The sequence below is a fragment of the Ailuropoda melanoleuca genome, chromosome 11 (genome assembly GCF_002007445.2).
Source record: "Ailuropoda melanoleuca isolate Jingjing chromosome 11, ASM200744v2, whole genome shotgun sequence".
Lineage (NCBI taxonomy): Eukaryota > Metazoa > Chordata > Mammalia > Carnivora > Ursidae > Ailuropoda > Ailuropoda melanoleuca.
The window spans coordinates 12,476,607-12,490,740 of NC_048228.1; the positions used below are offsets into that span (position 1 = coordinate 12,476,607).

Here is a 14,134-nt window from a genome sequence, read left to right on the forward strand (position 1 = left end):
CATCTAGCTCCCTAGCTGGGAGGCTTTGGGCTGCCTGGGAACCTCTCTGAGCCCCAGTTTCCCTGTCTGTATGATGGAAGTAATACCCAGCCAGGAGCATTGTGTGGAATAGGAGATGCTGGTCGAAGGACGTACCAGATATGCACCCTGTGTTCACTTCTACTCTGCCTCCTGTCTCAGCTGGGTGTTTCCAGCGATGGGGCGGGAGGGACAGAGACTGTGCTCAGAGCCTCAGCCTCTTGGGCTAGGCCTGGGTTGCTGGGTGAGTCTCCCCAACACCTGGCTTGAATAAATGTCACTTTTGAGTTCCCTTACTGGGTCAGCACGGGGTCCTGGCAGGAGTCCTCAGGGGCCTCCCTCCTGCCCTTAGTTTCACAGATGCAGAGATTGGGAGCAGGACTTGTCCAAGGCCACGCGGTGAGACGCTGGCAGCCTCGGACTCCTCGTCCAGTGCTCTCTGTGTGCTCCCAGCTGCACCCTCCCTTCCAGATCTCTGTTTACTTCCCTGCGTGGTGATTTTCCATTTTCCACTCTGGAGTCCTCTGGGAGAAGAATCCATTCAGATCACCATCCTTCTCCTTGTTATCCAAGAGAAGGGGGAAAAATTTTGCTTTCCTTTTCTTTTTTTTTTTTAAGACTTTCCTAAAGGTACTCACTAAGCAAACACTGCTTTGCAAAAGCAAATCACCCAGTGGAGGACATTTCACCAACTCCCCCTGCATTTCCTCCATGGCCGCAGCCTGGAGGTTTGGAAATGGCCCTGGGCTTTGCCTGGCTGCCTACCTGGCCTCTGGGGGGCTCCTGACGACACAGTTTGAATAACTGCCCAGATCCTGGCAGAGCTGCAGCCCCCGGGGGACCTCACCCCCTTCAGGGCACCGGCTCACAGCTAGGGAGGGAAGCGGGACCAGTCCGCAGCCCCACGTCCCCGCTGGTGAGCTGCCAGGCAGCAGCGTGTTGGGGAAGTGGGGGCTGGAGTCTGGGTCCCGGGACACCTGGGAACTTGGGCTCTGAGCCATACGGAGCTGGCTTTGTCTTTCTCTGTGTTGGCTGTGCGTCTTTGAGCAAGTGGCTTCCTGTCCCGAGCCGCACTTCTGATCGCTAACAGGGGGCTAGTCAGTCTCCTTTCTCGCAGGACTTGCTGAGGCGCGTGTGAGTTCGTATTTACCCTGCGCCCCGTCTGGCTGGCCTGCGCCGGCTGCTCCAAGTGTATTTGCCGTTGTTAATCGGGGTCCCGGTTTAGATGTGGTGTTAGAGGGAGCTGGCTGGGCTCCGTACCCGGAGAGTCAGACAGGCCCAGGTCTGACCTGGCTCCCCGGGCCGGCTACCCCACCTCACCGAGTCTGCCCAGGGAAGGGAATCATCCCTGCTGGGCTTGTGGTCACAGGGCCCACTGAGGCTGACGGGCGGTCCAGGTCCCTTGGCAGGGGCATTGGGTCCGTGTCTGACTTTGAGGCCTGTGGACTTTGCGGTCCCTGTACCTGCTTGGCCGGGGGAGGCAGCCAGGCTGCTGTGGGGCCAACAGAGCCGCTGGCGTTGCTGGGTGCATCTGTGCCAAGGCCCCAGGGGCGATCTGAGGGTCAGGCCGCCCTGCTCAACCATCCAAGGGGTGAGAATGGCTGGGGGTCTCGTCCGACCTTGCTGCTGGGTGAGAGCAACCTGCTCGGCATTGGTGGCATTTTCTTTTACTCGAGACACATCTGCTGCCAGGGAACAACAACAACGGCAAAAATAATAGTAACGAGAATGGTTGTGTTTACCACATCCCCGGGGCTACGTGCGCAGTCCCACTGACGCCTCCCGCTGCAGGAAGTAGACACTGCCCTTCCCCGTGGCACAGGTGGGGAAGCTGAGGCTCAGGGAAGCTAGGTGGCCAGGGTTACACACAGAGAGTAGGCGTTCATTCAACACAGGGGCTGGGACCTGGGCCCCTCCGCCCGGGGGTTGGGTGTTTATCACTGTGCTGCCCTCCAGGGTTGTGCTCGGGACTTCAGGTCTGGACCCAGAACCTCAGACTTTGGCTCTGGTGGGGGTGTGGCCAGCTGCATATGGACGATCCGACTGTTGTGTGTGTGTTTATTGGGGTGAGCATTTTGTCTGCTAAGAGATTTAACTTTGCCCTGGTTCTTAGGAGAGTAGTTGACAAACAGTCGGTTCCAGAAACCCCGCCTGGGGAGCCAAGCAGAGTGGCCTCAGCATGTGATTCTGGGGGAGCCCCTTCCCTTAAAATGGGAGCAGAGCACAAGCAGCCCCCTCCCCCCTGGTGTGGAGATGTCCCCCCAACCCCCCGGCCCCCCCGCAGGCTGGCTCCCTGGGGTGTGGGTGTTTAGGGTGGGGGAGTGGGGACTTAATGTTTGCTGCTGGGTCCTCACGGCTTAGGACAGGGCCTCGGGGGAGTACTGAAGGCATTGTATTGCATGAATGACAGGCACTGGAAGACAGACGGCCGAGTGGGGTCTGAAAGGCAACTTTCAGTGTCTCATCATGAAGAGGAGGAGAAGGAGGAACGGGGTGGAAATGGGGCCTCGGAACCTGGGCTCTGACTCGGCCCCAATGGGGGCTGGGCCGGAGTTCTGGTGGGAGGCAGGCTCCGAGTGGCGGTGGTCTGCCCCGCCAATGCTGGCGGTGCCGGGGAGCTAAGTACGCGGTGCCCGTGATCTCTCCCAGCACCGCAGCCCCAGGAGATGGGGTGATGGGTCCTGCCCACTTTTTCGAAGAGGAACCGGGGCTGGCATTGCAGAACTTGTGGGGCTGGGGCGTGGCCATCTGCAGGAGCCTGGGGGGTTGGCCATGCCTGGTGGACTTCAAAGCGCATGCGCTCAAGCCCCTGAGCGCTTGCTGGGGGCATCTGGCTGAAGCAGCAGCCCAGAGCACCAGTGGTTGCTGGAACAAGGGCGTGTGGATCGCTGGCTTCCTGTGTTTTCCCTGGACTCAGGCCCGCACCTCTTCCCTCTGAGGGCACTGGCCCCCTCTGGAGTTGTTTGCTTTTCCTGCCCGGTTTTGCTGCCACCCCCATAGGGCCCCCTGCGGCCTTAGTATTTCCTGCTGGGTCAGGCTTCTGGCTCCTGTCTGGGCCGCAGGGATTCTTATTGGCTCCCGGGAGGTACCTGTCCTGCCCTGTCCTGGGTATCCACACGAGATGGGTTGGTCAGTCTCTCACCTGGGCCTGGACTCTGGGAAAGCAGGTGGGCAGCTGGATTCCTGGAAGTACCAGGAAGCCCTGTCCTCTCTGGACACATCAGGTGTTGGGAGGCCAGGCCCAGTTCAGGGAAGCAGCATTCAAACAGAATGGAAACAGGGCTCTGGAGGGCCTGTGGCTTCTGAGGCCCATGGGTGTGGGGACCATGGGGGTCTTGGGAGGGACAGCTGGACAGAGCTGGAGTGCCCCCAGCCCCAGAGGATTTTCTCCCCGGCAAAGTCAGTCACTGGGTTGTTACTCAGGGCTTTCCAGATTGCTAAGCCCCGGTGTGGAATTGTTTGCAATCTCAGGCTTGCCCTTAATCTCACCATTTCTGCAAATCCGGAGCATTTCTCGCCTCCTGTGTCCTGTCCTGAGTGGTCCATGTGGGACCCGCGGCCTGGCAGAGATCAGCTCCCCCCAGTGGATTCCTTCATGAGAGGGTTATGGGAACCAGGCCCCTTTAACATTAGAGACCTCTCTCTCTGGTTCCTTGCTAGTCCCCAAATTGGAAAAGCTGCATTTTTTTGTTTTTGTTTTTGTTTTCCTCTTCACCTCTGGTGATGTGGGGTTTCCACATCTGAACTGTGGCCTTTGGATAGCAGTATAAAAGGACTAGCGCAAAAATACCCAGTATAAAAGCCACACAGTCTTTCCTGAAAAAGGTACCCATGTGCCCATTTGTTGCATTGAGTGTCCCGGTCAGGAATCTCGTGACGTCCAGCCCTGGATCTCTGCCGCCATAAAACACGGCCTTATCCATCTCTCATCCCTAATGCCTGGCACAGAGAAGGCCCAGTACTAATAGTTTACATGTGCACGACTTTATAGTTTACATGGTCCTTTCCACACATCTCACTGTGGTTCTCACGGCTGTGGTGGGCGGGATAATGCCCCCCCCCCCAAGAATGCCATGTCCTAATCCCCAGCACCTGTGAACATGTTACCTTCTATGGAAAAGGGATTTGGAGGATGTAAGTTAAGGATCTGAGATGGGGAGATTCTCCTGGATTCTCCAGGTGGGCCCAGTGAAATCACAAAGGTCCTTATGAGACAGGCAGGAGGGCCCAAGTCAGAGAGAGATTGAAAGATGCCACGCTGAAGGCTTTGAAGACGGAGGAGGGGCCGAAAGCCAAGGGATGCAGGCTGCTCCCAGAGGCTGGAAAAAGCGAAGGGAATGGATTTTCCCCAGCACCCCCAGAAGAGCAGAGCCCTGCTAACACCTTGCTTTTACCCTAGTGAAACCCATTTTAGACGTCTGACCTCTACAACCGTAAGATAACACCTCTGTGTTGTGATTTCTCACAGCAGCAGTAAGGAGACTAACACAGCTGGAAAGACGGCATTATTACGGATCCCACCGTGCAGACCCAGAGGGGTGCAGCCCCTGGTCCAGGGCTGGTGGCACCCGAGCTCACAGCCAGAGGGCAGGGCTCCGTTTGCCCTCCCCCTGCAGCCCTCCCAGCCCACGCAGGATGGTGCCGGGGCCGCCCTTGGCCGGTATTCCACTGGCTGGCTGGCTGGCTGGGAGCCCCCTACCCTTCACCTCCGTCCTCCATCGTTCCATCCTACACACCTTTACGGAGTGCCTCTGATGCGCCAGGTCCCTCAGTGACCCAGGCAGACAGTCCCTGCCTTGAGGGAGGGGCGCCGCCACTCTGCCAGGCTGTGTCATTTTCGTGGGCCTGGCCCAGTTCTACAAGTTCCACCTGCCTTACCTCGTTCATCCTCATGACACAGAGGCGGGCGCTATGATAATGCCCACTTCACGGATGCGGAACCGGGTCAGAGGGAACGTGGCATCAGCCTCGTCACAGAGCTGAGGTGAGGCAGAGCCGGGGCTGAACCCAGTTGGCTCTGCTCCCAGAACCGGTGTTTAACCCGCGGAGGTCTGCCGCACCGGTCTGGCGGATCCCACCGGCCCTACACCTGAGCTCCGAGACCCAGGACGGGCGGGCTGCCTTATCTGCCTAACCCTCCCCTTCCTCCCTGTAAAGTGGGACAGCGGACCAGCTGCGGAAGCCTTCGGGCGAGGAAATGAGACCCAGGGATCCGGTGCCCGGCCAGAGAGCTGCTCTCTGTCACTGTCCCCAAAGGGTGCTGGTGTGTCTGGAGCCGACCCCAGGGCGTGCGGGACCCACGCCGGCCAGCGCGCTGCCTGACGTTTCCAGAGACTTGTGTTCTTCTTTTCCCTTCTTACAATAGGCACACATGTTAATTGTAGGAAAATTAGTACAGAAGATGACAGACTAACTCGAGCTTTAATCCCACTGCCGTGGGTCCCTGTCCGGCTTCTGGGCTGTGCAGGTCTGCAAGAATACACCGTGGTTTTTTTTTTTTTTCTTTTTAAGAACTCTGGTTTTATCGCACGTGCTGTTTCATGGCTCGTTTTCTGCCCTCGTTGCAGGTCATGAGCAGTTTCCCGTGAGAACCTGTGTTCTTGTTCATCGCCCCACGTGACTCTTGATAAGTTACTGCTGCGGGTGCGAGCCCAGGGCCCTCCAGATGTCAGGGAGGCGCACGCACCCTGGAGCAATAGGCCAGACGCGGGGTCCGGGTGGGCATCCGCGGCTGTGTGTCCAGAGGGTGTCCCCTGGGGGCCTTGACGCTCACTCCACAGTGAGGACTATACTGTGGATAGCAAGTTGGGGGGCCCTCCCCAGACTTGCCCTGGCGTCTCCTCACTACCCATTCAGGAAGTGGGTTAGTGACCACGTAGGGGGTGGCACAGGACACACGGACTGGGTCCCAGCACCCTTCTGTAGGAGAGGGACGGCGGGTCTGCGGCTGTAAGGAGGCGCATGCGTGCAGGCTGGGGGCACTGCAGTGTGAGCAGGGATGGAGGGGAAGGGTGGGGAGGGAGGTAGCATACCAGCAGCGTGTATCAAGAGCCAGACCCTCTGCTAAGTATTTCGTGTGCTTTCTTGGTTTCCTCCTTACCAGCACCCTGGGAGGGAGGCCTTGTTGCCCCGTTTCACAGATCAGTTATCTCGTTCATCCTCACAGCAGGGAGCAGAAGCAGTTATTCGCCCCACGCCACAGCAGCTGTCCTGGCATGCGGAGCCAAGTGGCAGAGCTGTGCTTTTGTCCCCTGTCGGCCCCGGAGCAAAGCCTTCTTCACCCCTCAATCCCATGAGCCTGGTTCTTGACCCTGGCCGCACAGGGGAGGCAGTGGGGAATTTAGAAACACTGGTGCCTGGCCTCCTGACCAGCGGCTCAGAATTTCGGGGCAGAGACCCTGGTCGGTACCTGTGAGGAGCTTCCCGGGTGACGGCAGACGCAGCTGCTTTGAGCCACCTGACCAGGCAATCTCTAAGGCCCTTCCAGCTTTCACGTGTTACATAAGCTGGAAAGTGGCCAGGGCTCAAAAGACATCTGGCAGTGGGGTTCATCTAGGTTTCATATTTTTGTCTTTCTTGTGTGTCTCTTGGACTTAGGGATAGTGGTGGATTTCTGGAGGGGTGACGCTCTGAGTAGGACCGTCCTGGGCAAGCCCTGCTGTCCAGGCGTGATTCCGGTCCTTTCTCTTCCCCAAAGGTGGGATTCTTTCCTCCTTTGCGCTTTTCATACCTTGTTCTGGAAAAGGCCCTGGGACGCCCCTGTGTGTGCGTGAGGGTGTACAGATGTGTGTGCACAGGGGCGCGACCCAGCGTGCCAGGAATCCTCCGGCCGTTAGAGTTTGGGGGGGTCTTGCCCACTGTGTAGCCCCTGGCAAAGGGACCCTGTGGGATCCGCCATCCAGAGAGAGTCGCTGAGAAACTAGGGGCTGAACCAGTAGCCGAGAGGGGTGGAAAGTGCAGGAAGCACAGATAAGCTGAGATAAATGGCCTCTTACTGCTCTTTATGGCTCTTTGGTTATCGGGAACCTTGGGGGAGGCCCCTGAAGGAGTGTTTACTCTCCGCAGAATTGTGGCCAGGCAGCAGCTGGGAGAGGCTGTCCTCTGGGTGGCTGCAAAGTGGGGCGGTGGCCTCGCTGGGCAGTGGGACGGGGCAAGGAGGGGGAGTCCCTCCCCCCAGCCTCATTGCCTGCCATGTCCTCCTCTTCCCTGGCCTCAGAGGTGCTTTTCCCCCTCTTGTCTGCTGGGGGGAACACCTGCTGCAGTCGGGGGCAGCGGAGCTGGGATCTAGAGCAGGGCTTTGCAGGCGAATTGCAGCTCTGCCACCTGCTGGCCAGGTGACTTGGGGCGAGGCACTTTCCCATTCTGGACCTCTGTTTCCTCATATATAAAATGGTCACAATAATACATGCACTTATGTTCACGGGGCCTTGCTCAAGCATTCAGCATGGCACAGGGTCCACAGTAGGTAGCAGCCAAATGCAGGGCAAGGGTGGGTGGTGGTCTCCAGCTGAACCTGGGAAGACCCGTCCACCCATTGGCACTGGCCCTTTCCTGCCCTTGGGGCTCCCAGTCTCTGTTTGCCTCAGCCATGGAGGCAGTGGGGGCATGAGGGTGATTTCTGTATGCTGTAAGATCCCCACTCCCCAGCCCAGGACCCAGACTAGCTTCTCTAATTGTGTGGGTGGCTTAAATCTACACTGTCCTCTTACGGTGGCCATTAGCCACATGTGGCTATTTAAAATTAAATTACTTAAATAAAATTTAAAAATTAACTTCACGGTGTTTTGGTGATGCTTAGCCCGGAGGCTCGTATTTCAGCCACTCCCGGCTTTTAGTACGTCATAAATTATTTCCAGATCCTTCTAAAGCTGCCTGACCTCACCCAAAAATACCCACTGCCTCTTGATGTCACCTTCAGAGTTTACCCAGGGCCTTCTCGGGTGTTCTCTGGTTGAACCGCACCGCAGCTCTGGAGATGGCTGGTTAGGATTTCTCTTGGACAGAGACTCGAACTTGTGTATGCTCAGTACTATTTCTCTCCTTCCCTTTCAAAAGAAGGATGTCTGAATAGTCAAGCGAGGTTTAGTGACCTTATGACACGGCAAATATGTGATGTAGTTGAATATTTAAATGCTCCTTCCCTCCTGCCAAGTGGTCTGGCTGCGAGAAGACAAACTGTCCGTAGGCAGGCTGGACCGTCGATCCCAGCTCCTTCTGATGCGCTGAGTGGGTGACTCTGGCTCCCAGAACTGAGTCTTTGTGGGTCTGGTCCTCCATCTGCGGGAGGAGAACAGTACCTGCCTCGTATGTATTCCTGGGAAGCGAAAGCTGAGAATACGAAGCAGAACAGGCAGCAGGCAACACATGCTTTGTGATGGTCCCCGATCGTCATGGGTGACCTATGAGAACAAAGAGAGCCTGTGGTTCCGACCCTTTCCAACCCAACTGCCATGCTCATGTCGACTTGGGCTGCAGTGGCTTGGTTCTGTCCGAGTGGCTGCGTTCAGCACCTTCAAAATGTCTGTAGCTTGCGGTGGTGGGGGGCCCAGGAAGCCGCTGTTAGGGATGGGAGCTCAGGGGCCTCCCTTCAGCCCAACATGTGCTCCCGGCCTAGCCCCGCCCTACCTCTAGTCGGCAAAGTGTTACCCCGGGCGGGACTGAAATATGCCATCTCCCTCCCCCCAGGGTGACACTGCTGACTTCCGGCAGGAAAATGTGAGCAGAGATTTGCTTCTCCAGTGGTGTGGGGCACCTAGACCGGTCTGCCTTGTACGTGGCCAGTAGCCGCAGGTGGCTCTTGAAAACTAAATGACTTCCGGTGACACAAAACTCAAAATGAAGTTCTTTAGTCCCATGAGTTCCAGTAATTAACTTCCACATGTCACATTCCAAGTGCACGGTAGCCCCACGTGGCCCAGGGGACGGCACAGACAGAATGTGTCCATCCCCCACCTGAGCTGCGCTTGGAGGAGGCCACCCTGGGGCCGGGCAGGCTGGCTCCTTGGTCTGGTTCTGCCACTCTGGCAGTGTGACCTTGGGGAGAATGCAGGATCCCCGCTGTCTCAGCTGCTCATGGGAGGTGCTCCTCCCTCCTCCTCCCTCCCTGCTCCCTGCACCTTCCTGGTGTGTGCCTTTCCCCTCCTCCTGGGGCTCGGGTGCCGGGAAGTTCCAGGGAATTCTTGGCAGCAGCGGCTGCTGTTGCTGTCTTGGACCATGACAGGTGTCTCCCCTCTGGATTGGCAGCTGTGGCCTTTGGTTTTTTGAGGCTGGACTTAAAAAAAAAAAAAGATCAACATTCATTCTGGAATAGTTTTAGATGGATGGAAAAGTTGTCAGGAGTTCTGTAAACCCAACAGCTGGTTTTCCCTGTGGTTCACATCTTACGTGACCACAGAGCGTTTCTCAAAACTGAGAAGGCAGGCTGGGCACACTACTGTTCCCTGAGCTCCAGGCTTTCTCCGGATTCCACCAGTTTCTCTTCTTACACCCTTTTCTGTTCTGGGATCGTTTGTTTAGCCCGATCCGTGACAGTTTTGCAGCCTTTGCTTGCTTCGCATGATCTTGGGAGTGTTGGGGAGTAACAGCTGGGGTTTGGAGAATGTCTGGGTTTGTCTGGCGCTCTTTCCATGATCAGACTGGGGTTGTGGGTGTGGGGTTATAGTGATGGGGAGGAGAGACGCCCTCTCGTCACATCCTGTCCGGGTGCACGATGTCTGCGCGATGGCGCTGGAGATAATTCACTGGTCCGCCTGGTGGAGCTGATGTGAGCTGCCTCTAAGTTCTCCCTTTGCGTCTGGGCCGCGGGGAGGTGGGCCTGTAGGTCCAGCCCATCCTGACGTGTGTGGCGGGGGGTGAAGCTCTGCCGCCCATGTCTGGTCCTAGTGAAGGTTTGCATGACCTTGTTCCACACAGGAGGCAGGGGTCCCCCACCCCTTGCCCCCATTTTGGATGTGGGAGAATGGGAGATGGAGAGCCCACTGAATCTGCCCTGGAAGAGGGACGGGCGCCCTTGTAGGGAAGGCCCCTGAGCCTCATCACTGTGGTCTTACGGTGCCTTCTGAAGATGGGGAAACTCAGAGGGGAAGGGGCTTGTTCAAGGCCAGCCTAGCCGTGGCCTCCCCAGCTCTTCCGACTCACGGCTTTGGGGACAAGTGGCTCCTGGGCTTCTGCCCACCTTGTGCCTCATGTGCCCTGCCCCCGCTGTCCTGTCCCTCCCTGCTCAGCAGCACCATCCCTGCTCCTGCTGGCTCACTGACCCTGTTTCTTGGCCTGCAGGGCGCCCCCAGTGGTGAGCAACGGGGATGCTGCGGATGTGGCTCTCTCCGGGGCCCGGCGCTCCAGCTGGAAGCGGAAGAGCTCCCGCCGGAGTAAGTGACCCCCGACCCCATCTTAGCCCAGGAGGGTGGCACCGGGGTAACCTCAGAGCCCCTTCTTCAGGCCCAGACGGCTGCATGGGCTGCTGTGGGCTTGGTGGCAGCTCGGAGGTGGACCGGCCGCGGCCTGTGCTTGGGAGTTGCCCCCCGTTTGTGGCCTGATGGGAGCCGTGGTCCAGGAGTTGATCACGCATTTGGCTGTTTCTCTGTTCCTCAGATACTCAGAAGCTTCTCCTGCGGGTCAGATGGGCTGGCAGTGGGGGGCCCTGGTGCCCAAGATGAGGGCCCTCTGGGAGCAGAACCCGCCACATAGGCAGGCAGTTCCCCCGCAGGGGGCCAGGTGCCAGGAGGGGGTTGTGGGACTGAGGGGAACCCCTGAGTCCTGAAGGCAGAGAGGAGGGAGCAGGGGTCAGGAGAAGAGCATCCAGGCAGGGGCCGCCTGTGCAGGAGCCTGACCCCAGCCCCTGGGGGAGAGGGGACATCTAGGACCCTGCGGGAGGATAGCACCCAGGGGTCAATGGGGCGAGGTGAGGCTGCTGTGTCCCCCAGCTCCTTCTGGGCTTCCCAGCCATGCTTTTCCCAAGGCAAAGGGGAACTATGAGAGCCAGAGATGCGGTGGGGTGGGGGTGAAGCTATAAGACCAGGCGGGGTGGGCTGCAGCCCAGTGAGGAGGCTGTCCAGGAGAGGGAGGACGATGGCCAGAACTAGGGACCTGGAGAGAGGTGAGCAGGTCTCAGAGCCATGTGGGGGGCGGAGTCCGTATGGGGGTGGAAGAGAGGGTTGAGGGTGAGGCTTGACAGGGCTCCGGGGGCCCTGGGACTGAGGTGGGGATTTCAGAGCCCTTCTGGTCCCTTGTCTTCTCAGAAGGCCTGTGGGGTGAAGACAGGCTTCCATAAGGGTGGGGACTGGTTTTCCAAACCCTAGCTCTGTTTGGGGGCACACCCCTAAAGAGGGCAGAGCTTGGGGACACGGTTTTGAGGGGAGTCCTCCCTAATTTGTGCATCCTGGTAGCTGCTAATGGGGGGCAGAGTGGGCGCCCTGCCCTGCTCATTGCCTGCCCAACAAAACGTTGGCAGAGGGATGTATTCATTTGCTGAATTTTTCACCAGTCAGGACTCTGATGGCTGAGTTTTGGGGGGCTTCTCCTTAATGCCACTCTCCCCTATTCCATGTACTCAGTAGGGCTGCTTTGCCTGGTCCACCTCTGGGTGGGAGGTAGCTCCTTTTGGGTAGTCCTGAGGGTTTGGGCCACTGAGGATGCTCCCAGACCCCAGGGCACAGGTGCTGGGTCAGCTTCACGCTCCCCGCAGGTGCCCGGAGCAGCTGCGGCGTCCTCCAGATGGGCAGGCCTGTGGGCGGCAGGGAGGCAGGTGGGGGTCTGCCGTCCTCACTGGGAGGATGCCTTGCAGGGCTGGGGCGGGGGGCGGGGAGAAGCAGCGGAAGCGAGTCCTGGGAGAGCCGCCGGCAGGGGCTCCCGAGGGGCCGGGCCGCGGGCTGCTGGCCGAGCAGTCAGGCTGCGGGGCGGCGGGAGGGAGCTGCCAGCTGGTGCAGTCCTGCTGTCGGCCTGGCAGCCGCCTCCGCCTGGGCGCCACCGCCGCCTTAGCGCTCCTGTCCTCTCCCTTCGCTCCCAGTCGACCGGTTCACTTTCCCCGCCCTGGAAGAAGATGTGATTTACGACGACGTGCCGTGCGAGAACCTGGATGCCCATCAACCCGGTACGCCTCCTCCGCGCTTCCCTGCGGCCTTCGGGGGCCCGGCGGGGGGTGGGGGCGGGGNCGGGGGGTGGGGGCGGGGCCCGGGGAGGGTCTCCTTCTATTTCGCCGTCCCGCCCCACCCGGCCAGGCCCCTCCCTACGGCTTTCGCCAACCACCAGCGGCGTCCTGGGAGCGGCTGGAGCCGTCTGGGGGCGTGGCCAGGCCCAGCCAGGCAGAGGCTGGGCGGGGACCCCTAGCTGCGGGGACCCCCTGGATGCGGGGACCCCCTGGATGCGGGGGCCCGAGCCAGTCGTTTCACCTCTCCAAGCCTCCATTTCCTGCCCCGGGAGAACGGAGAGGTAGCCCGGGCTCCCCGGAGCTGCTGGGGAAAAGGACAGCTTGTTAAACCTGACCGCTGGCACAGAGAGGATTGGGAAAAGCCTGCGCCCTGCGCTGGGCCCGGGAGGCGGGGAGATTGTGGCGGTAGAGGGCAAGCAGGGTGGGGTGGGGGTAAATGTGCCGGAGCTGCCCCTTAGGTATAGTCACCGAGCCGGGAGAGACCATCACCCGGACCCAGGGAGGAGGCATGGCTGGTAACTGTTCACAGTGAGAGCCCATCTTTGCCTGAACCCATTAGGCCCCCTACTCTTCATGCTTTGTTTGCTGGAATCTACTTAGAAACTTTGATCTGGGGTATCACGGCCCCACTGTACAGACAAGGAAACTGGAGGCAGAGCTGGGATTTGAGCCTGGTTATTGTGACTCCAAGTCCGCTGCTCTGTCCCCTACCCCAGGAGGGTTTGGGTGGCATCCTACGACACATGACACATATTTGCTTCCACTCTTCAGTCAACCCCTTGAGGTCTGCAGGGCAGGGTTTACAGCTCCAGGTGATGGTGGCATCAGAGAGGTTAAGCCACCAGCTGCAGATCACACGGCCTGTTTCTGAGGAGCTTCTAGTCTGATGGGGTGGCCATCACCGCCCTTGGGCTGTGCGCGGTCCAATGGGAGAGACATGCAGACAACATGACAACGCCCCAGGGCCCTCGGAGCCACACTCCTGACTTGTGTCCCAGGAAGAGGTACAGGTGGGCTGATGACATGCCCATCCCTTTAGCAAGTCCTGGAGTTGCTTGAAGCATCCCTGCTTGTTGCTCCCTTGAATCCAGGCAGAGGAGGGGAAAGGGTACACTGTTGGGAGGCATTGGGGTCTTGTCGGAAGGTCCCAGATCTCAGAGGTCTGAGTGGCTTGGAGTCCACTGTTTTGCCCCATTGAGCTCTTTTCCCACCTGAATCAAATTAAACCACTCATCACTTGGTCCCAGTCTTCACTGAACATGAGATGCCATCCTGCAGTTGTCCCTAATGTGGTTAAAAGGAGGTGCCCAGGGCGTCAGCTCTGAGCCTTCAAACTGAGGACCAGGACACCCATCCCAGGGCCCCCACCCTCAGGGCTGTGGGAGGGTCAAGTCCCAGGAGGCTGTGGCAGGCCCTCAGTGGGTACACTGCCCAAGCAACACTGGTGCTGTTGGCATTACACCTGCCGGGGCCCAGCACTGACCCGCATGGACTGATGGGGGCTCAGTGGGCGCTCAGAGAGGAGGTTAAGAGCCAAGGAGCCGGCCACGCATCCAGGCCTGGCTTCGGATCCCAGCTGTGCCATTGGCGAGGGCACAGAGCTCTGCACCTTTGGGTCTCTGCTTCTTCACGTAAAATCGCAGTATCATTCCGTTGCTTTGGGGGATGTCACAACAGAGCGCTCCGGCTTCGTCCGTCGGGACCTCAGTCTAATACATCGGTGCCGTTGGGGCAGTAATGGCCACATCCTGGGCTTGTGAGGATGCCATGAGATAACGGGCACAGAGCACTGAGCCGGTGGTGGGCGGTAGGTGCTTTGAAAGAGAAGCTATGAGTGAAGCCGGAGGCTCCAGGAAGTAGAGGGTGGGAACCAGGACTGCTTGGGAGGCCCCTGAAGGCTGAGGATTTGGCCCAGGCTCAGGGATCTGGTGACACTTTCTCCACTGGGGAGAGTCTTCCTTTCTTCCTTCC

General features: G+C 58.9%; 1 protein-coding gene across 7 annotated transcripts in view; it reads left to right on the forward strand.

Annotated features, from left to right (window-relative positions):
* Positions 1 to 14,134, forward strand: part of ARHGEF10L (Rho guanine nucleotide exchange factor 10 like) — a 159,235-nt gene that overhangs the window by 60,452 nt on the left and 84,649 nt on the right. For all 7 annotated transcript variants that reach the window (XM_034671270.1, XM_034671267.1, XM_034671271.1 and 4 more), the window contains exons 5-6: positions 10,294 to 10,385; positions 12,023 to 12,106. In XM_034671270.1, the coding sequence (XP_034527161.1) occupies positions 10,294 to 10,385; positions 12,023 to 12,106 (176 nt within the window). The remainder of the gene's footprint in view (positions 1 to 10,293; positions 10,386 to 12,022; positions 12,107 to 14,134) is intronic.